The sequence below is a fragment of the Sinohyriopsis cumingii genome, chromosome 16 (genome assembly GCF_028554795.1).
Source record: "Sinohyriopsis cumingii isolate HCF-2022 chromosome 16, ASM2855479v2, whole genome shotgun sequence".
Lineage (NCBI taxonomy): Eukaryota > Metazoa > Mollusca > Bivalvia > Unionida > Unionidae > Sinohyriopsis > Sinohyriopsis cumingii.
In genome coordinates, this window is record NC_142976.1 from 36273508 (window position 1) to 36298395 (window position 24888).

Sequence of the window (24888 nt, forward strand, 5' to 3'; positions counted from 1 at the left end):
TGATTCCAGAACTGACTGATGCCTTTCTGGTCAAAAATGCAAGTCATCTACAATGTTTGGTCATAGTTTGTGGCATGCAAGTTATTTGTGGAATCAATTTTCCTTGGAATCATTCTGTCCTTGATCTCTACATTTTAGCACCGGGGCGCCGAGTGGCCGAATGGACTAACACACTCTCCATTACGGATCACTGCCATCTCACCTCTGTCTGCGTGGGTTCGAGTCTTGGACTCGGCCAATGTTGGTATGTGAGAAAGCTTGCCAGTAGCTTCTGGTGGGTCAGTGGTTCTTTCTGGGGTTTTCCCGGGTTCTTCCTCCATCATTAATACTGGCCGCCATGTATAGTCTATCATGTGCTGAAAAATGGAGTTAAACCCCACAACAACAACAACATTTTAGCACCAAAATCAACAGGTGTTTTTATCTGCAAAGATTAGTCAGGGCATGGGACATAACATTAGTTCTGTGAATAGTGTTTATCCTTCTCTGGCATTAACCTTGGACACTTTTTTACCCCAAAGCGAATAGGTCTCTTCACTCCCTTCAATGTAAGCCATCCATAAAAAGAAGTCAAAGTAGGTGATAAAGAACTTGAGATATTGTGCAAAAATCGTGTATCTTCTTTGACTATTATGTGATCTGTTTCGTAGTTCAGTCAAGGGAATCTGATGTGAAAGTTATAGTCCAAACCATTTTCCTGTATACTGTCCCTGTTGTTGTTGTTGTTGTTGTTGTTGTTGTGAGGTTCAACACCGTTTATCAGCCCACGATAGGCTATACATGGCGGCCAGTATTAATGGTGGAGGAAGAACCCGGGAAAACCCCGGAAAGAACCACCGACCCACAAGAAGCTACTGGCAAGCTTTGTCACATACCAACATTGGCCGAATCCAAGACTCGAACCCACGCAGACAGAGGTGACATGGCAGTAATCCGTAACGGAGAGCGCTTTAGACCACTCGGCCACTGAGGGGCCCCATATACTGTCCCTGTAACATTGACCTTGTTAGCATAATGTAATATATTCTTTGCTGTGCATATAAAAAAGACAACTTTAATAATGTCTTGGAAATACTAACCATTTAACTTTAAACGGAACAACAACATTAAAAAACTTAAATCATCAATATCACAATCTTGGGCTTGAAAGGTCAAATGTCAAGGTCACAGATTACAAGTAAAAAAATCTTGCACCAATGCTACTTCACAGTAATTACAAGTTAAGAAGTACAAGTCAACTATTTCACTAAACAGACTCGGGGGCCCCGAGTGGCCGAGTGGTCTAAAGCGCTCTTCGTTACGGATCACTGCCATCTCACCTCTGTCTGCGGCGGTTCAAGTCTAAGATTCAGCCAATGTGGGCATGTGAGAAAGCTTGCCAGTAGCTTCTCGTGGGTCGGTGGTTCTTTCCGGGGTTTTCCGGGTTCTTCCTCCACCATTAATACTGGCCGCCATGTATAGCCTATCGTGCTGAAAAATGGCGTTAAACCCCACAACAACAACAACAACAACTAAACAGACTCCCTAATTCAGCTAAAAGATCACAATTGTTAAACTAAAAGATAAAAAGGAATGAATACTAGTGTGCCTTAGAAACACTATGCATTTATGCAAATATGTATATTACCAATCTTCAGACATAATTGCCATTTCACAGGAATCATACTTAATCTTGACTGATAAAATGCAAGGTGAGTGTTTATTTATATTGGTTTTAATGGTACTTTTAACACATTCTTGGCTATAACATGCCCAGTAAATGGCAGCTAAGTGCCTTTCCCAAGAACACACTGAAGCAACCAATCGGGCTAACCTAAGCATGAACCCACAAACTTTGGATTATGAGTGTGATGCTGTACCAACTGAACAAACCTGATTCATCTCCTATCAGCAATACACAAATCTGCCAGTATGTTGCCACTGTCACAGATGAAGTAAATGTTAAATTTACTGGCACACACAACAATTTTACACTGTATCTTTTACATGATAATATTCCCTAAAATGACAGAACCTACTTAATTAGGTTTCTTTAAAACTTAATTTTTAAAAACTTAATTTAGTCCCTTTAAAACATAATTTGGTCTCTTCAAAAACTGAGGAGATACTTCAACAGTTAAAATATCTCATAAACTTTGTGTTCTTGAACCCAGTAAGAAAAACTGAGCAAGTGTGATATGTAATGAACTGTCTTTTTTTAACAGACATTCCAAGCTTAAATGAAATGTGTTAAAGACTGACAAAAATAAGAACATAGAAAACTTTGAGTCAAAATGTGAGCAGTTAACAGTAATGATGTCTTTTCCCAAGAAAGCAGCAGTTATAGACAATACTTTGCCCAAAAATTAAGGTGTCAGTAATAATGCTGTGTGTGCCCCCCCCCCCTGCACCACCAAAAAGAATTAGCAGCTAGTAATAATGCTATTTCTGCCAAAAGCGAGCATTCAGTAACAATTCTATCTCTGCCCAAAAAGTGAGCAATTATTGATGATACTATCTCTGCCGAAAAAGTGAGCAATTACTGACAATGCTATCTCGGCCCAAAAAGTGAGCTGTTATTTATTATCCTGTCTCTGCACGAAAACTGAGTAGTAAGTGATAATGCTGTCTCTGTCCAGCAGTTCCACATACCTGGTCATGGAACTCAACTTTCACCAATAATTAACCTTTATCTGGATTTTAAGGATAAATTCATTTCATGATGACAGCAACAACAACAATAATAATAATGATAATGACTGCAAATTTACAATTATTTATTGGGTTAAATTGTTTGTACAGCAAAACCTGCCTTCATTAAATGCAACCTCCTAATAAAGAACACTTCTAAAAGAAATGTGTATAGGTCCGTTTGTTAGTTTTCATATATTATTTATCTATATATAAAGGACATCTATCCCTAAAGGACAAAATTATTGGTCCCTTACATGTTGTTTAGAGCCTGATTCATTGTACTTACCTAATATGCTCTGTACAGCAAGTTCTCACATTTTGTGTCATACACAAATCCTTTATTATTCTGCCATTCATTGTAACACATTTCATGTTAAAATGCCCATCATTTCAACATGCCCCAGTGCTAGACATCACTATCAACTGCCATACTGCAGACATCGTAGCAATATGACTAAAAACTTGTTAAAGCTACATTAAAAATCCCAATCACACACACAACAGATCTTTAAAAATGTATACTTCTATAAGCTTATGAGGATGTATCCACTGTTGTACACAAAACACAAATATTATTCTAAATTTTATGGTGCTGACACTGAAACTTATCTGAATGAGGACAGTCTTGGCATGTACTCTAGCTTTAAATTCATTTCTTCTCACCAAATCTCATGGATATAATATTTACCACTCCAATTAGCCTGTAACAAGTTATTTGTCTACAGCATGAGCAACAGTAGGTGATGGCTTTTACCAATGGATAATTTGCTGCAATCAATTAAATTTCATGATTGGCTATATTTTGTGAAGTATACTTGCTTAACATGTCATTGTGTCTTAAAGGTTTCAACAAAAGATCGATGATATTTAAATAACAGAATGATGACAACTGTATTTATATGACATTCATCAAAAGACATTTTGCATTAATTCAAAGATAAGTGCCCACAATGGCACAGAATGCACATGACAAAAAGCTGTTTCAATCAAGTGACATGGTATGAGATGCCTACATGAAAGCAAGGGCTAACGACTAAGTACAACCGCTGAGTACTTGAGATTTCCCATGCTACTTAAATTTTTATCTTAAATAAATTCAATTTGCATCACAACAGTTCAATGCAAAATTGATTTCAAAACTATTTTTGCAATAAAACCATCAGTAATTTAATTTGTACTGCCCCACAAAATATTGGCAGTTTTCATTAATATACCAGCTGATTCTATGAATATGAAAAAGTGCCTGTCCTGGCTGATTCTAGGGATACGGAAAAAAAGCCTGGCTGATTCGAATGAATATCCCTTTGTGGCCGCTGAAAAAACTATGGGCATATCAGGCAAAAATTCTTATAATAAAGATGAGGAAATTTGCACAATTAATTTTCTTTTTAGAAGCTGTTTCATTAAAAATAAATGTTTGAGAGGGGTTTCATCATGACTGAAAACAAATGGCATTATGACAACAAATGACATGACAACAAATGGCATTATGACAACAAATGACATGACAACAAATGGCATTATGACAACAAATGAGTTCTTAACTTAATATCACTATAACTTAAATGCTTCAAGGTTGAAGTAAAATCTGGACTAAACAAAGATAAACATGCCAACTTCCTCCTTCCTGATCTATTATCTATTATGTTAAGAAACCCACAAATTTAGAAATAGTTTATATAACAATTATTATAATTATACTTCACACAATATGAAAAGCCATACCCCCACCCACCTGTCTTGTTTCACAGTGTTCCAATCCGTAATGTAAAACAAGACCCCCCCAACTTTGTCTTGTTTTTGAGTGTTTCAATTGTTTGATGTAAAGCTAGACCCCCAACTGTCTCGTTTTTGAGCATTCAATATGTAATGTAAAGCCAGACCCTAAACTTTGTCTTGTTCTAAGTGTTTCAATGTGTAATGTAAAGCCAGACCCCCAACTTTGTCTTGTTCCAAGTATTTCAATGACATAAGGCCAGACACCCAACTCTGTTATTTTCCGAGTGTTTCAATGTGTAATGTCAAAGCCAGACTCCTGATTCCGACTTGTTTTAAGTGTTTTAATGTGGAAGGTAAAGCCAGATCCCCAACTCTGTCTTGTTCCGAGTGCTTCAGTGTGCAATGTAAAGCCAGAATCCCAACTCTTATGTTCCGAGTGTTTCAATGTGTAATGTAAAAGCCGGACCCACAACTCTGAGTGTTTCGATGTGGAATGTACAGTACAAGAAGCATATATTCATGTCATGTCAGACAAATCTCCTACTATTTAACAAAAACAACTTAAAACTGAGTGACCGTGGGGAGAAATGATCTGTGGCAGGGCTGGCTAAGATGAAGATTGTCTTAAAGGTGCAAAATAATTTCTTTGATCTCCAGAGGAAAGAAAGATTAGGCAGATATTGACGAGTTGGGCATAATGAGGAATACAGGAATGCATTATTAAAATGCTAGGTGGATATTCATGGTGTTGTACTAATTAGGGAATAAAGGAATGTGATACTAAAAGGTAAGATGGGTGTTCATGGCATTGCACTAATTGTGGAATGAAGGAATGAAACATGAAAAGGTTAGGTGGGTATTCATGGTGTTGTACTAATTGGGGAATAAAGGAATGTGATACTAAAAGGTAAGAAGGGTGTTCACGGCACTGCACTAATTGTGGAATGATGGAATGAAACATGAAAAGGTTAGGTGGGTGTTCATGGTGTTGTACTAATTGGGGAATAAAGGAATGTGATACTAAAAGGTAAGATGGGTGTTCATGGCACTGCACTAATTGTGGAATGAGAGAATGAAACATGAAAAGGTTAGGTGGGTGTTCATTGTTGTTGTACTAATTGGGGAATAAAGGAATGTGATACTAAAAGGTAAGATGGGTGTTCATGGCACTGCACTAATTGTGGAATGAGGGAATGAAACATGAAAAGGTTAGGTGGGTGTTCATGGTGTTGTACTAATTGGGGAATGAAGGAATGTGATACTAAAAGGTAAGATGGGTGTTCATGGCATTGCACTAATTGTGGAATGAAGGAATGAAACATGAAAAGGTTAGTTGGGTATTCATTGTGTTGTACTAATTGGGGAATAAAGGAATGTGATACTAAAAGGTAAGATAGGTGTTCATGGCATTGCACTAATTGTGGAATGATGGAGTGAAACATGAAAAGGTTAGGTGGGTGTTCATGGTGTTGTACTAATTGGGGAATAAAGGAATGTGATACTAAAAGGTAAGAAGGGTGTTCACGGCACTGCACTAATTGTGGAATGATGGAATGAAACATGAAAAGGTTAGGTGGGTGTTCATGGTGTTGTACTAATTGGGGAATGAAGGAATGTGATACTAAAAGGTAAGATGGGGTGTTCATGGCATTGCACTAATTGTGGAATGAAGGAATGAAACATGAAAAGGTTAGGTGGGTATTCATGGTGTTGTACTAATTGGGGAATAAAGGAATGTGATACTAAAAGGTAAGAAGGGTGTTCACGGCACTGCACTAATTGTGGAATGATGGAATGAAACATGAAAAGGTTAGGTGGGTGTTCATGGTGTTGTACTAATTGGGGAATAAAGGAATGTGATACTAAAAGGTAAGATGGGTGTTCATGGCACTGCACTAATTGTGGAATGAGGGAATGAAACATGAAAAGGTTAGGTGGGTGTTCATTGTTGTTGTACTAATTGGGGAATAAAGGAATGTGATACTAAAAGGTAAGATGGGTGTTCATGGCACTGCACTAATTGTGGAATGAGGGTATGAAACATGAAAAGGTTAGGTGGGTGTTCATGGTGTTGTACTAATTGGGGAATGAAGGAATGTGATACTAAAAGGTAAGATGGGTGTTCATGGCATTGCACTAATTGTGGAATGAAGGAATGAAACATGAAAAGGTTAGTTGGGTATTCATTGTGTTGTACTAATTGGGGAATAAAGGAATGTGATACTAAAAGGTAAGATGGGTGTTCATGGCATTGCACTAATTGTGGAATGATGGAGTGAAACATGAAAAGGTTAGGTGGGTGTTCATGGTGTTGTACTAATTGGGGAATAAAGGAATGTGATACTAAAAGGTAAGATGGGTGTTCATGGCACTGCACTAATTGTGGAATGAGGGAATGAAACATGAAAAGGTTAGATGGGTGTTCATGGTGTTGTACAGATTGGGGAATGAAGGAATGTAAAATGAAATGCATTATATACTAGCTACTAAAATGCAAACATCTAGTTGTCAAGCAAGTCACTCAAAGTACATTAGTCATCTGAAGTACCTGACCTCTCATAACAGCCTGCAGACAATTAGTAGCTATAGGGTTACATGGCATGTCAGCACAATGCTGTCTGTATTGTTCTGATTAAAAGTAAATCTCCAAAAAGAAGAACTGCAACAAAAACCCAAAGATATAACCTTTCAAAAACATGAAGTTTAAGTGCTAAATAATAACAAATGAAAGGTGATGACTGTATGTAATAGTATTTAATAACATTATAAAGCTACAATTCATTGAACGATTTTTAAAAGAAAAGGTAAACAACTCACATTAAAAACAACTTTTACCTTACCACTGAGCAATTCCACAAACAATACTTGATGCAAACACTTACCTAACTTATTTGTTGGGCTGGACAAGTGGTCAGAAACTTTGATCTCATTTTATCACTTAGAAAAACATACTATTATAAGACTGTAGAACTTGAACATGTCTCTTCCAAATTTCACGAATGTTCACCTCATATTAAAAAGTTGTCTTTTAAAGTTTCAATTACCATTATGTTTTTCAAGAGAAATAAAACAAATTTTAATTAACAGGCAGAGAATTCTCATTTTTTTCAAGAGCTCTTTTAAAAATCTGCCCCAGGACCTTAAAGAACTAAATATGGCTCCTTAATGACAGCAAAGTACCTGACATTTTTTAATTCTCTTAAGCTGTTAAAAATGCAGCTTTCTATGTTTATAAATGGAAACAAATTTTTTCAGCTCTGTTCAATAGATGAGTTAGCTCATGCTGTATAGATATTTTCCCAGTCAAACTCCTTTAATGAGTCCCATCCAAATTCCAGGTCAAACTCCTTTAATGAGTCCCATCCAAATTCCAGGTCAAACTCCTTTAATGAGTCCCATCCAAATTCCAGGTCAAACTCCTTTAATGAGTCCCATCCAAATTCCGGAGCATTTTGAATTTACGTCACATTATATGCTATATCAGAGTTACTACCCTTTCCAATGGGTTAGAGTTCCATATCTCTTATACCAGCTCAGCAATTGGCAAAGTCATCTTGAAATAGATCTTTTTCCAGTATGTGTAAACAACTTTGTTTTGTGAATGACGCAAGTCACATTAATTACAAAGTCAGGTCAATGCTGGAGAAATGTCACCACTGTTGAACAATCAGAAACTACTAGCAGAGCAATTCTAACCCAAGTAATACCATATTACTTTAGATATTTTACTGTTCATTAGCACACACCATACTGTCAACTGGCTATCAAATAGATGTTTGTCTAATGGCTTTAAGATTAAATCAGTTTGGGAAATATTCTGGCCGAACAACGCTGGTGACCTGCCAGATACTACAAAATTGTCAAAAGTTCTTTTCATTTATGTGTAAAAATAGAATTCATTTAAGCGCACTAAACTCCATTTCACTTTTGAAAGCTGTCATCTCATATTTAAATGCACTCATAAAATTCAATGGCAGTTTAGTGTGAACAGCATTTAATTTTTATACTATATGCATAAAAAATATTTGTAAATAAAAGCCTTGTAATCTGGTGAAAATCAGTTACAATAAGCAAATCCTTGTAATCTGGTGAAAATCAGTTACAATAAGCAAAGCCTTGTAATCTGGTGAAAATCAGTTACAATAAGCAAAGCTTTGTAATCTGGTGAAAATCAGTTACAATAAGCAAAGTCTTGTAATCTGGTGAAAATCAGTTACAATATGCAAAGTCTTGTAATCTGGTGAAAATCAGTTACAATAAGCAAAGTCTTGTAATCTGGTGAAAATCAGTTACAATAAGCAAAGTCTTGTAATCTGGTGAAAATCAGTTACAATAAGCAAAGTCTTGTAACCTGGTGAAAATCAGTTACAATAAGCAAAGCCTTGTAACCTGGTGAAAATAAGTTACAATAAACAAAGCCAGTAAAAAATGTCTCCTGCTGATCAAGTACTCATTTTCTAACCTTTTATGGCCAGAATAAAACAAGGGATTTAACTGAAGAATTAAGACAGCTATATTAATATTAGCCAATAACTAACAGTATGTGTGTGTGTGTATATACCCATGCCATTTTTATTTGCCCCCCCCCCCATTCTGACATTAAGATTCATTTTTTACTCATTCTACCTTCCAGTTCTGACACAAAAGGGACTTTTGACTCTCAATCTTACACCCCTAGGGGAGATATTGTTGTTTTACTGCACAGCAACACAAGTATGTTATTTGGTGCCATGGCAACTAGATTCCAACGCTTTACCCAAGGGTAGCAGCCTGGATTGACTCATTAACATTATTTGATTTGCCACCCATTCAAATGCACGTTTAGTGTTCTTAGCCACAACATGATGGATGTGCACTGGGCCAGTTCTACATATCCATACCTGCCAAGAGATATTCCAAACATTCCAATCCAAATAATGGATAAGTGATATTTTAAGGATTCCAATCCAAATAATAGCTCTGAGGGATATTACAAGGATTCCAATCCAAATAATGGATAAATGTTATTCCAGGGACTCCAATGCAAAATAATACCAAGGGATATTCCAGAGATTCCAATCCTATTAGTGCCAAGAAATATTCCAGGGATTCCAATCCTAAAAATCACTAAGGGTTATTCCTGAGATTCCAATCCTAATAATGGCAAGATGATTTTTTGCTTGCACCCCAGAAACTGAAGCCTGTCTTTCCCAATAGTTATCAATACATGCTCATATTTTTTTTCTACATAGAATAAAAAAACAACCCAAACAATACAGTAAATTTATTGCACTACTACTTAGAAAACTTCAACTGTTTTACTGATACCAAATATATCCATAAAAATGAGCTTGAATCTACTTGTCTGTCATCATGCCCACAAGCCATAATTTTGATAAGAATTTACTTGTCTGTATTATCATGCCCACAAGTACTAAGTTTGATAAAAATCATTTTGTCTGTGTTATCATGCCCACAAGCCACGAGTGTGATAAAAATCAACTTGTCTATGTTATCATGTGCACGTGCAATGAGTTTGATAAGAATCAACCTGTCTCTGCACTCATGCCCAAAAACCATGAGTTTGATAAGAATCTACTTATCTGTGTTATCATGTCCACATGCCATGAGTTTGACAGAATATACTTGTCTGTGTTATCATGCCCAAAAGCCATGAGTTTGATAAGAATCTACTTATCTGTGTTATCATGTCCACATGCCATGAGTTTGACAGAATATACTTGTCTGTGTTATCATGCCCAAAAGCCATGAGTTTGATAAGAATCTACTTATCTGTGTTATCATGTCCACATGCCATGAGTTTGACAGAATATACTTGTCTGTGTTATCATGCCCAAAAGCCATGAGTTTGATAAGAATCTACTTATCTGTGTTATCATGTCCACATGCCATGAGTTTGACAGAATATACTTGTCTGTGTTATCATGCCCACAAGCCATGAGTTTGATAAGAATCTACTTATCTGTGTTATCATGTCCACATGCCACGAGTTTGCAGAATATACTTGTCTGTGTTATCATGCCCACAAGCCATGAGTTTGATAAGAATCTACTCATCTGTGTTATTATGTCCACATGCCATGAGTTTGACAGAATATACTTGTCTGTGTTATCATGCCCACAAGCCATGAGTTTAGTAAGAATTTACTTGCCTGTGTTATCACGCCCACATGTGATGAGTTTAATAAGAATTAACTTGTCTGTGTTATCATGTCCACATGCCACGAGTTTGACAGAATATACTTGTCTGTGTTATCATGCCCACAAGCCGTGAGTTTGATAAGAATCAACTTGTCTGTGTTATCATGCCCACAAGTCATGACTTTAATGAGAATTTACTCACACCTGTCTGTTGTTATTATGCCCACATGTCATGAGTTTGATGAGAATAAACTTGTCTTTTTTATCATGCCCACAAGCCATGATTTTGACAAGAATCTACTCACACTTGTCTTTTATCATGCCCACATCATGAGTTTGATGAGAATCAGCTTGTCTCTTTTATCAAGCCTACAAGCCACCAGTCTGAGAAGAATCAACTTGTCAGTGTTATCATGCCCACATGCCATGAGTTTGACAGAATCTACTTGCCTGTGTTATCATTCCCACAAGCCATGAGTTTGATAAGAATCAATTTGTCTGTGTTATCAAGCCCACAAGCCATCACTTTGATAAGAATTTACTCACATTTGTCTGTTATCATGCCCACATGTCATGAGTTTGATAAGAATTTTCTCACACTTGTCTGTTATCATGCCCATAAGCCATGAGTCTGATAAGAATCAACTTGTCTGTGTTATCATGCTCACATGCCCTGAGTTTGATCAGAATGTACTCATACTTGTTTATGTTATCATGAACACAAGTCTTGAGTTTGACAAGAATATATCTGCCTGTGTTATCATGCCCACAAGCTATCAGATGCCACCCCTCCTCCTTCCCTAGTACAGACATGAGATCTAGAAATCAGTATCAACATGATATCAACTTGTATGTTGAAAAACAATAATATATAAGTCTGGTCAAAATTCATTGGCATATGTACAAGTCACTGTGTCCATTAGCTCAATGAAGTATAAAAATACAAGCAATCAACACTGAGATGAATCCAACATCAAATAGGACTGATTTTTAAACTTGTCCAAAATAAGGAATACGTATTCTGAACCATTCATCTTGACTAATTACATAGTGCAATTAGTGTTTTAGCGAAAACCCAATGTCTGTGCAACAATTTTCATCAGGACTAAATACATAGTGAAAACCATATGTCAATGCACCATTTTCAAAGGACTAAATACACAGTGAAAACCATATGTCAATGCCACCATTTTCAAAGGACTAAATACACAGTGAAAACCCCATAACAATGCCACCATTTTCATCAGGACTAAATATAAAGTGAAAACCCCATAACAATGCCACCATTTTCATCAGGAATAATTACATAGTGCAAGCCATATTTTTTTGAAACCCCAATGTCGATGCCACCATTTTCATCAGGAATAATTACATCGTGCAATAGGCATTTTTTAGTGAAAACCCAATGTCAATATCACCATTCTTTCAATAAAGCTGTGTTAAGATTCTTGAGAGAGTCACAACAAATGCCATTTTGAGGGTCAAGTTAGTGCCATTTCCATTCAGGACCTGTTGCATAATGGAAACAGTTTTTAAAATGGGAAAAAAGCCATTTTCAGTACAAGCATCACTCAGGAGAAGTTGCTGTAAGATTTTCATTAGCACTACCAAGGCACCCATTTTGTCTTTGAAGTCAATTTGAATGCTACATCAGCATCAATTTAATACATGTCCAAATAAATTGGTATCATTTTCATTCAGGACCATCTTAAGTTATAAAAAGTCTTTTATTGAAAATTTCATGTCAATATGAGCATCTATTTAAGCTGGATGTTGAATCTGTACTATTTCTAAATTATCATTCCTTACGGCTGGCTTATTTTATACCGAGTTCCTTTACCAATATAAAAAAACAAGTCTTTCTGAAAACCAGGTCATAGATTGCTCAATCACTACTAAATTTTTAAATGGGCTATTTTATTACAGTCAAACCTGCTATAGTGGTCACCTCTGTATAGCAGTCACCCATTCAAATGGGACAATTTCTGCTGGTTTCATGGGTGACCTTTATGGATAGGTCTGAATGTGCACAATCAGGGGTAGTAATGCATATATCCCAGTATATATGTACAATGTACATAGTCCAGACTCTTCCGTGTCTTGCAGAAAAGAATGGCACTGGCATTTTCCCTCTAAAAAACCCTGCCCCCTTCACTGTGTGTACATCATAAAATTGCAGAGCTATGCAAATGACAATGTCATTCCAGTGACAAGAATCAGTTTGGTTTGCATTTGGTGTTTAAAGGCAAATCAATGCAGGAAAGATAATAATGTGCTGAGGCAATTAAAGCAAAGTGCTTTGCTCATGACATGTGGATGACCTTTCTTCACATTCTCCTGGTCATGAGTCCTGCTTGCTTACCACTACACCATGATAGTTTTCACTTCTTGTCACGAGTCCAGCTTGCTTACCACTACACCATGATAGTTTTCACTACTGCTGACATGCAAGAACTGCCAATGCATACTGTATATGTTCACCTATGTTTTCCATAAATTTATCTTCATATGAATTTGCAAAAAAGTTTAAAACATTAATTCAAATCTCGAGTAGTAATAATACTAAAGTGATTCCCAGTTTTATATTTACAAATTCATTTTTCCATGAAAAGGTTCATAGGAGTTTGTGAAAGCAAGTTGTTGCAATAATAGATGTGACGTTCAACACAGCAATCCAGTTGAACAAAGTCCCACAACGAATCAGTCTGAATAAGTGAAAATTCTAAATTGCTTTGCTTACCATATATAGTTGTAAATATGTCAAATCCAACAGCAAACTAAACAAACTCAGATCTGAAGTTGCATCATTCAATGGAAGATCCATGTCTATACAATCTGTTAGGAATAATCTGTAAAACAACACAGCCTCTGATGTGCCAGTGCATTATGTGTTGGCAGTTTAAGGTCTATGTTTCTTTTTAAGTTGTAGACAAGTACAGTGTGACCCCACTATAGCATGCTCCATTATAACACAAATTCAGATATAATACAGAAATTTCAAATACATGTATTTTTCTCGTAAACAAAAAAAATAATTCTTAAAAGTATGAAAAAAAACATAAAACGTTTATTATCATTTTGGGGAAAGAGATCACGTATGAATAATACAAGATGATCATTGTGTGGCTCCTGAAATTTTATATGTATTTTTCTCGTACACAAATAAAAGTTTATTCTTCTTAAAACCACGAAAAATAACGTGCAAATAATTTATTCAGTGATCGTGCAGGGCTTCTATAATGTCTCAAATTGCATTTCATTTTCCTTATTGGTGGTAAAATATACCATCTCGCGATTTTTTCTTTTACTGGCAACATTGATGGCCATTTAAACTTGCATACAGAACCATTGGTTTGGAGTTGAGAAATTCAGAAGCCCCATGAAAGGAAACCACAAACTTGATACAAAATGCACTGAAATTTATCTATTGTTACATAAACAAATTCTTTGACCACATTGACAAACCATCTTAACTGTGCATTGTTATCTCATAATCTGCTTTAATAATGTTGACATCTAGCATGAGTACTGTATGTTGTTCGATATCAGCTTTTTTGTGACATTTCTGGTAGCAAAGGCATTATCTCATAATCTATCTTTCGTCAGATTTATGGCCTCTCGCTAGTAATTAATATATTTACATAGACTGACATCTGTATGTAGATGTTAAGTAAAATTCCTCTACTTTTCACTCAAAATTAAATCCTTCAGATCACTCACATTTTCTGTAGTAATCCCTGTTATCAGACCAGAACAATTGTGTATCTATCGACTGTTGACCCTTTTTTGAATTTCTGATGCATGTATGGAAGGCAGCATCACTCTGCTACCACAAATGTAAAAAAAGCCACCAAAAAAACCCCAGCAACAACAACAACAACAAACCAAGACCTGACTGTATCTACAATCGATCAAATGACAGCCAATTCCTTTTTTTTTTAAATGTACCCAGATTAAACAGTTTGCTGAAATTTCAAAGAAAACAGATTACCTTTGAAGTACCGATTGTTATGAAAACATACTAAGCAAAGGAAAAAAATCAGTCTCAATCATGCAATACAATTATTTTATATTGCTGCCACATTAAGAAACAGGCATTTGTTTGGTTCTCCAAAGCTGTACTTTAGTGGTGACTTCAATAACACATGCATCATTCATCAAAGAAAGTACACTACAATCTTCAATAAAAACTAAAAACCTTTTTTCATAGGCAGTCAGTACCAAACATAAATAAAAGCAATGGAATCTGATGGATTGTTTCATTTTCCAACGTGACTGGAACATGGTTACTGTGCTGTGAAAGTTTCTTTTTGCAGCAAAACGTTTATGCTTACGATCACTACCAGCGGCGGCTAAAAACGCAAACTAACTTTTACATGCATCATTTTCTTCGGCTAACTGACCTGGTTGCTTATAACACGTTCTATGGCTCCCAACTACTGTATAATAGTGGGGTCACACTGTATATACAGTACGCATATGCCAACCCTCAACATGCTTTGGAGGAGTCCTATGCATCAACAGTTATGAATTTAGGCCACCCATCCAAAATGGACAATACATTAATTTACATTCACAAACTACTATCCAATGATATTGTCTTTAACTTAAAAATTATAAACACTAGCTGTCCTCATAAGTTATATGCATCCTTCTTTTCTTTTAATTTCTGCTTGCATTTATCACCTATTTATAATCTATTGGACTGGTTTCTTGGTATGCATATTCTGTGGGTTTTTATTGTAAATTCTGCGTACCAAGTAATCTTGATGCTGAAATACTTTTTTTCTCACTCGTCTCCACAAAGAAATCTCCTTTATAAAGAAATGTATGCAATGTAATGATGATTTTACAATATTTTATTGAAATAATTCATAATGCAGAATTTTCACTAGAAGTTCATAATAGTTCTGCACAATTCAGAATGGTTGGCATCTCTGCACTCTAATCCCATGTTCATAATGCACACCAAACTGCAAGCACAGACATGAATAACTAGTGTGCTTGAAATATCAGAGTAATTCTCTGGTAACAAAAACGTCAATTTAAGCAAGACACAGACAAATATGCCAAAAGCTATATTTCTCCATATTATGGCATGAGGTTTGTGTGGGGACAGATCTGGGTATAATGCATATCATTTACTTACAACTTTATGTAGAATGAAGAGTGTACCCAACATAAAAAAGAAAAACAAATGGCATCTATCTATTCAGTTTATCAACTGTACTCACCTCGTGGTGAGGCCTTGTTCAACTGCTGCTGGCGAATCTTCTCTTTCAGTTTAGCAAGACCATCTAGAAAACAAGGAATGAAATGTAATAAATCCACAATTTGTACTTATAATATTTGTGAATTAAGTGAAGAACCAAAATTTTTTAAATTATAATCACATTTTAGTATTAGGTACAAAATTACCCAATGTATGCATTTATGTATGTATGTATATATGTATGTATGTATGCATGCATGCATGCATGCATGTATGTATGTATGTATGTATGTATGTATGTATGTATGTATGTATGTATGTATGTATGTCTGTCTGTACGTAGGTATGTACGTACATACGGATGTATGTATGTATGTATGTATGTATGTATGTATGTATGTATGTATGTTATGTATGCATGTATGTTATGTATGTTATGTATGTATGTATGTATGTATGTATGTATGTATGCATGCATGCATGCATGTACGCACGCATGCATGCATGTATGTTTAATGGCACATGAGCACAATAAATACTATATAGTGAAGATTAAAATTAAATAAATAAATATTTAGCAAGATAAACCAGCAAATAAATATAAAAATGAAATTACATAACATAAAGGGTAACAATCTGAGGATGAAAATAAAAAACAGAAAATTGCAAAAAAAATGTTAGGGAGATAAACCCTTTATAATAAATGCAAACATTAAAAGTACTACAAGATAAAAAAAAAGTCAGTTACAGATGTTACAATTATGTAAAATATGAGTTTATTCGAGAACTGAAAAGTACTGCATGGATGCATTGGACAAATAGAAGAGAAAATTTCTAAAGGTGCAAAAAACTTAAATTAGAAATAAAGACAGAGCTTTCAGTTATGATGCACTACTTTCACGCTTTCCATAGTTTTCTGCAGAAATATTTTACAAATTGGCATGAATTCTGCAATCACGCATTACTGACCAGACTATTAAAAAAAAATGTCAAAAAGAAGTAACAATCAGCACAATAACACCTCATCACTACAAATTGTTCTTAATGAAGGATGCTGTTCTCTAATTTTGGGTTTGATTCAAGGAAGCCTGTTAGTGGAGATTTCATTCCACATATTTTGAAAAGTATATAAAACTTGAGGATTTGTATCATATTTTAGGTCAGTATATGCAAAGTATATAGAACATGATAACTTCTATCATTTTGAATCAGTACATGCAAAGTATATAGAACATAATAACTTGTATCATTCTAAGTCAGTATATGCAAAGTATATAGAACACGATAACTTGTATCATTTTGAATCAGTATATGCAAAGTATATAGAATATGATAACTTGTATCATTTTAAGTCAGTATATGCAAAGTACATGTATATAGAACATGATAACTTGTATAATTTTAAGTCTAAAAACGACCTTATTTATAGAGGGTAACAAAAGTAGCTAAGAACTAATCTACCTTGAGGCCCTCATACAATTTTTTTTTTATTTTAACTGCATCTCTGAAGCTACTGGATATATTGGGTTTGGAAGGAAATAGAGTGGGCATTTCTAATATCAACTGAATACTATTCCAGAGCTGAGTTCCAGAGTATTGGAAACTTTTTTTTAAATAACTCCTTATTTGGTTTGGGCATCTTATACTGTTTGGTAGATATGGATTGCTGGTGGGGAGTATTACCAGGTAGCCTATCTGGAGTATATGCAAAGTATATAGAACATGATAACTTGTATCATTTTAAATCAGTACATGCAACATATATAGAACATGACAACTTGTATCATATTTCAAGTCAGTAAAAAGGATCTTTCAATTGGAAAAGGGTAACTATAGGCGGCTTTGATTGCTTTATCTGCCCCTTCATTGTCCTTAATACCAAGGTAACTAGGAAATTAGCAGTAAAGAATACTTTTTTCCAGAATATGTCAGCAAAAGTTTTGTTTTTATAAGATCTGGAATATTAGCAGGATGTCAAATTTAATGTTTCACAAGGCTTTCAATATGGAATGGAAATCCCAAAAGATGAAGAATTTTTTAAAAGTCTAAATATAGCTAAATAATTTTAGTATGGCTTTCATTTCCGCTGTTAAATTGGAGGATTCATCCAAAAACTAGCCCTATCATGACATTAGCATTCCCACTGGTCCTATACTTGTACTCTCAAATTATATACTACTTGATCCATTACTTGTACTCTCAGGTTTATACTACTTGGTCCCATACTTGTTCTCTCAGGTTTATTCTACTTGGTCCCATACTTATTCTCTCAGGTTTATTCTACTTGGTCCCATACTTGTTCTCTCAGGTTTATTCTACTTGGTCCCATACTTGTTCTCTCAGGTTTATACTACTTGGTCCCATACTTGTTCTCTCAGGTTTATACTACTTGGTCCCATACTTGTTCTCTCAGGTTTATTCTACTTGGTCCCATACTTGTACTCTACTACTTGATCCCATACTTGTTCTCTCAGGTTTATTCTACTTCGTCCCATACTTGTTCTCTCAGGTTTATTCTACTTGGTCCCATACTTGTTCTCTCAGGTTTATTCTACTTGGTCCCATACTTGTTCTTTCAGGTTTATACTACTTGGTCCCATACTTGTTCTCTCAGGTTTATTCTACTTGGTCCCATACTTGTTCTCTCAGGTTTATACTACTTGGTCCCATACTTGTTCTCTCAGGTTTATACTACATGGTCCCATACTTGTTCTCTCAGGTTTATTCTACTTGGTCCCATACTTGTTCTCTCAGGTTTATACTACTTGGTCCCATACTTGTACTCTCAGGTTTATACTACTTGGTTGCATACTTGTTTTCTCAGGTTTATACTACTTGGTCTCATACTTGTACTCTCAGGTTTATACTACTTGGTCCCATACTTGTTCTCTCAGGTTTATACTACTTGGTCTCATACTTGTACTCTCAGGTTTATACTACTTGGTCCCATACTTGTACTCTCAGGTTTATACTACTTGGCTGCATATGTGAACTCTCAATCTAATACTCTCATCCAATTTTCATGTAATTTTCATTACCATCTATACTCAGTCTTAAATCAGGTAAATCTACAAACAGAACAGACCATGATCTGCCATCACATAATATACAGGTAAATTAGGGTCCATTTCATTTGTTTTACTGATTACTCCTTTTAAAAAAATGGTAAATATCTACATGTGATGGTGCTTTATGCAATGGCAGGTCTGGGTGAGTGAAGTTTGCAGTTGAATCCAATGTGTACTCAAGTATAAATGGTAGATACTGGAAATTCCTATTGTATTCAATTAAAAGTTTTGCTATAATACAAATTTAAAACTTTTACTTAGTATACCATGTAAAAGAGTAAGCAGAACTATATCTACTCTGGTGACCCATCAATGCTTTGAGAAAAATGGATAGATATGTTTGCGATCAGGAGTAAATATGGTCCTGATAATTCAAAATCTTTATCACTGTAATTGATCAAATTGCTTTTATAATAATTTATAGGATCTTGTGTAATGCTTCTGATCAAGCCACTTCTGCAAAATTATGACCTGAGTGTCTTTTGAAAAAGTCAATCTAAATTAAATCTACTCTCAACAAGCATTTTAATTTCTTGTCAAAATATTGCTGAATAGGTCATAAAAATTGAAAACAAAACTGAGCACTCTTAACAATGTCAACCATATATAAGCCCCAGCAATCTCTTTCACTAATCCATTTAAAGAAGAGGATTTAAAGTGGTAATGTAAATATGCTGTCCTCTGTTAAATATTAAAATGTGTTTGACCTTACAGATGTATATGACAAAATAAATATAGTTCTCTGCAAGATTTCAATTACTGGTATATGAATAGTAATTATTTTGTTTTCAGGCAGACTATTGTATTAAATGGTTGAAGCATACAAAGGTTCCTGTCTTGCTTTTATTCTGTATATACACTACCTGACATTTCCGCCTTTGTCCTAGATTTGGTAGTTGTACACAATAATGGTATAGCTGATAACCCCAGGTGCCTTTTAATGAAATGTTGACAAAAAGCACGATCGGGATTGAATAAAAACTCCTATATTGTACTATTATGCAGATCTTTACAGCTTTTATTTAATAAAGGGGATGCCATATGCATGTAAATATGGGCAGCTCAATTACTACATAGCCACGGTTAAACTACATGAATGGTTCAGGGATTTTTCTTGGGTAAGAGACAATGAGGACTGAACACACCATTTTCGCAAACAATTAGACTAACTGGGGGACAAATTTCTGCAGTATTTACTAAAACTGCTAAAAATGGGAATCCTTCATGGCTTCTTGTTGGTACAGAAGCCTATTTTTGGCCTCTGTATATCCTCAAAGAATCCCCAGTACTGGATGCAAATTCACAGTATGTATATACTCTAATATGTAAATCACATAAATGCAAAATTGAAACATGTAAAAAGAATGATGCTTCAATTTTCAAATCTTCATTTTGACTATTGCATCTGAATAAACACACTGAAATGTTTAATTCTGGGGTCCAACAAAGCTTGTGCCTGGGCCACCAAAGGAAATCTATATGGTGTCATGTAGCCACTCCCATATTTGAAAATATTCTAGGCAAATCAAGCAAAAAACGCATTTAATGTACCAAGTGACCTATTTCCAAATCTCGGCTCCTGAGGGCCAATTTGAAAGCTTTTCTTTCTTTTCAGTTAATTCTTTTCTTGAAGTCAGGATGATATTCAATTTGAAACATGGCATCACTAGGAAAAACATGTTCAACCATAAAATATTCAATGAAGTAAAATTATAATCTAAAGAAGCTGCATTTCAGTTCACATATTATCATCAATGCAGATCCAACCAAAAAGAATGTACCCATTTGAATGCCGGTCCTGGACAAATAAAGCTGGACACACTGTTACTTAAAATCTATGCACAACATCGTTGGACAAGGTGTATCAACGTGGCCTTATCCATATAGCAACATCTCATGCCCATGTGTGTTATTATACTATCCTTGTCTGGGTCACACTCTAAACAAATAACTGCACTTTTGCATCAAATGTTGTTGTTGTTGTTGTTGTTTTTCTAGGGTTTAACACCATTTTTCAGCACAAGATAGGCTATACATGGAACCCATATAACTGCTGGAGGAAGAACCCTGGAAAACCCAGGGAAGAACCACCGACCCATGAAAAGCTACTGGCAGGCTTTCCCATGCAACAAATGTGTATCAGCTGCAAAAAAATGCCATAGAATCACAAAGAATAGAGAATTTTCCCACCAAAAGAAATAGGCTAATTTTCAACTGTCATCAAAGCTGCCTCACAGTAATGGACCTATTTCAGATTTCCCCCTTTTTTTATTGACTAAAGTATATTTTTCCAAAATATATCATTATTCTCCACTGGGAGTGTCACAAAAAATTATATTATCTCCCTTTTTGGCAAGGAACACAGATTTCATGTAACAATTCTGTTCAAAAACTGTGTTAAATCAATTATGCTAAATAAACTTCATATATATATATAAAAAAAAATGCAAGATTTATCACATGATAAACTATGCTGGTATTTTGTTCCAACCTTAGAAGCAAAAATTTTGTGGTATGACATTGATCATATGTGAATTCCTTTGCCCTGTTCTTTTACATTACTTGAGGTCATGCTTGTATTATCACAGATATGAATCAGGCTTATCATGCATAAAGGTCTAAAAAAAATAAACTTATTAATCCAAGCCTAGAAATCAATAAGAATAGACTTATCAGTACATGCAGAAGTCCTAACGTCATGTACATGGATTTTCTTTACTTTTAGTAAATAGTCATAATAAAATAATCAATTCTTATTCATACAAAAGAAATTTTGATGACACTAAACAAATCTGAATATTGACTTTTAATTTCATTTTCACTGTGCACATTTGTCTTATTTGGCTCAACATGGGGGAAAAAACACCTGCATACAACTAGGTCATTTCTATTCATACAAAGGAATGCCATATAAAATTGTTTATAAGTCAAATCCAAATGCAAACTGCATGGACCCAGATCTGGTAGTGCTTTATGTGATAGCCTAACTGGCTCTGTCCAGTTAATGGCAGTTGGATCGAACTTAAGTGAGAATATACAAAAATTCAGGACAAATATATGTGTAGTCAAAGGGGACACATTTACAGTCAAATGGGGACATGTATAGTCCAAAGAGGACATTGTGCCAATTTAAAATGTCAGGGGTGAGAAGCTCACCACCAAAGTTGTACATTTATCATGAAGACTTTTCAGTTCAACATTGTTGGAAATGGCTCTTTTTAATTTAAACTCTTTAACTGTCAAACAAGACGGCCTCTTTAAGAAAAAGATAGAGCTGTATCAGTGAAATATATGATCTGGGTCGATGCAGCTTGTTAGGATAATCAACAGAATAAACAACACTGAACCAGATCTGCCAGCACACAATGTGATGGCAGATCTGGGTCTATGTTGTTTAAAGTTGGAACTAGGTTATAAGCAAGTACTACAGTATGTAATCCATCACATATATGGGCATAATATAAGAACTCCTTTTGGCTCTGTTATTTGAGCTTTATACTTTGGAGGTGCATTCTCATGCATTTCCATAGTGAAGGAGAAGATCCAAGTAAAGAGTGATCTAACTCTTATATAAGATTAAAGAGTAAATACCAAGCCACTAGGCATACATGGTAGTAAGTTAAAAAGTAAATAACAATTCACTTGGTATGCATGGTAGTAAGTTAAAGGGCAAATATCAAGCCACTAGGTATGCATGGTAGTAAGTTAAAGGGCAAATATCAAGCCACTAGGTATGCATGGTAGTAAGTTAAAGGGCAAATATCAAGCCACTAGGTATGCATGGTAGTAAGTTAAAGGGCAAATATCAAGCCACTAGGTATGCATGGTAGTAAGTTAAAGGGCAAATATCAAGCCACTAGGTATTCATGGTAGTAAGTTAAAAAGTAAATAACAATTCACTTGGTATGCATGGTAGTAAGTTAAAGGGCAAATATCAAGCCACATGGTATGCATGGTAGTAAGTTAAAGGGCAAATATCAAGCCACTAGGTATGCATGGTAGTAAGTTAAAGGGCAAATATCAAGCCACTAGGTATGCATGGTAGTAAGTTAAAGGGCAAATATCAAGCCACTAGGTATTCATGGTAGTAAGTTAAATAGCAAATAACAATTCACTTGGTATGCATGGTAGTAAGTTAAAGGGCAAATATCAAGCCACTAGGTATGCATGGTAGTAAGTTAAAGAGTAAATACCAAGCCACTAGGCATACATAGTAGTAAGTTAAAGGGCAAATATCAAGCCACTAGGTATGCATGGTAGTAAGTTAAAGGGCAAATATCAAGCCACTAGGTATTCATGGTAGTAAGTTAAATAGTAAATACCAAGCCACTAAGCATGCATGGTAGTAATAATTCACTTGGCATGCATGGTAGTAAGTTAAAGATTAAGTACCAATTCACTAGGTATTCATGATAGTAAGTTAAAGAGTAAATATCAAGCAACTAGGCATGCATGGTAGTAAGTTAAAAAGTAAATAACAATTCACTAGGTATGCATGGTAGTAAGTTAAAGGGCAAATATCAAGCCACTAGGTATGCATGGTAGTAAGTTAAAGGGCAAATATCAAGCCACTAGGTATGCATGGTAGTAAGTTAAAGAGTAAATACCAAGCCACTAAGCATGTATGGTAGTATGTTAAAGAGTAAATACCAAGCCACTAAGCATGCATGGTAGCAAGTTAAACAGTAAATACCAAGCCATTCAGCATGCATGGTACAGGAAATTAAATGTATGTACACTAGCAGGTATTTACATACCCACCTTATAAATATATGTACACTACCAGGTAATTACATCCCTACTTTATAAATGCATGTACACTACCAGGTAATTACATCCCTACTTTATAAATGCATGTACACTACCAGGTAATTACATCCCCACCTTATAAATATATGTACACTACCAGGTAATTTTCATCCCTTCTTTATAAATGCATGTACACTACCAGGTAATTACATCCCCACCTTATAAATATATGTACACTACCAGGTAATTACATCCCTACTTTATAAATGCATGTACACTACCAGGTAATTACATCCCCACCTTAAAAATATATGTACACTACCAGGTAATTTTCATCCCTACTTTATAAATGCATGTACACTACCAGGTAATTACATCGCAATCTTATAAATATAAGAACACTACCAGGTAATTACATACCCACCTTATAAATGCATGTACACTACCAGGTAATTACATACCCACCTTATAAATGTATGTACACTACCAGATAATTACATCCCCACCTTATAAATGTATGTACACTACCAGATATTACATCCCCACCTTATAAATGTATGTACACTACCAGATAATTACATCCCCACCCTATAAATGTATGTACACTACTTGGTAAACAGACATAAAGGGACCAAGGCATGTTAACAGCATTGCAAATCGGCTGCTGGATCTGGTCATGCCCATTGCAAGTGTCAAGCAATGTAAGGGCTTACCATTGATCTAATTCTAGTTGTCAGTAAGTAAGTATGTGTAATTCTTAGCAGAAAAATAAATAAGGTGTGGGTACAGCTTTCAATATTTATGACAAGAGACTCAAAACAGCTTGAAATCACTCACTTGGCAATATCTGCTTAAAAACCTGCAAGACCAGACAGCCAAGAAGTGCAGGTCAGCAGGATGCCTTATGTTCAAATTTATCCAGTGTTGTTAAATCCATGTTGTAAAAACAAATATTGAAGGTTTCTCTAGTTCTGATTATCTTCATCCAATATATGATCTCACATCAGCCTCATTACTCCAATATTGAAAGAACCCTATGCCAGGATGATCTGTGCCAATGTTGACAAAAGTTTTTCATTATTTGTGTCTGTTTTTGTTTTTACTGATGGCAGCCATATTTGATGATGGAACGGCATCTTTTGTATAAATCTGAAAAGTGTTCAAGCTATGACACTTGCTGTCTAATTTGGTCAAATTTTGTAAAGTAGTTGTTGACAACAAGTTATTAATGGTTTTCTAAGTTTTATTGACAGCAGTCATATCAGATTGCAAATTGACATCATTTATACAAATTTTAACGGTCTTGATACCAGGATGCTTACCATCA

General features: G+C 35.2%; 1 protein-coding gene across 2 annotated transcripts in view; it reads right to left on the reverse strand.

Annotated features, from left to right (window-relative positions):
- LOC149780209 (centrosome-associated protein 350-like) overlaps positions 1–24888 on the reverse strand; it is a 379234-nt gene that overhangs the window by 167067 nt on the left and 187279 nt on the right. For both annotated transcript variants that reach the window (XM_089936968.1, XM_089936967.1), the window contains exon 7: positions 15767–15829. In XM_089936968.1, the coding sequence (XP_089793094.1) occupies positions 15767–15829 (63 nt within the window). The remainder of the gene's footprint in view (positions 1–15766; positions 15830–24888) is intronic.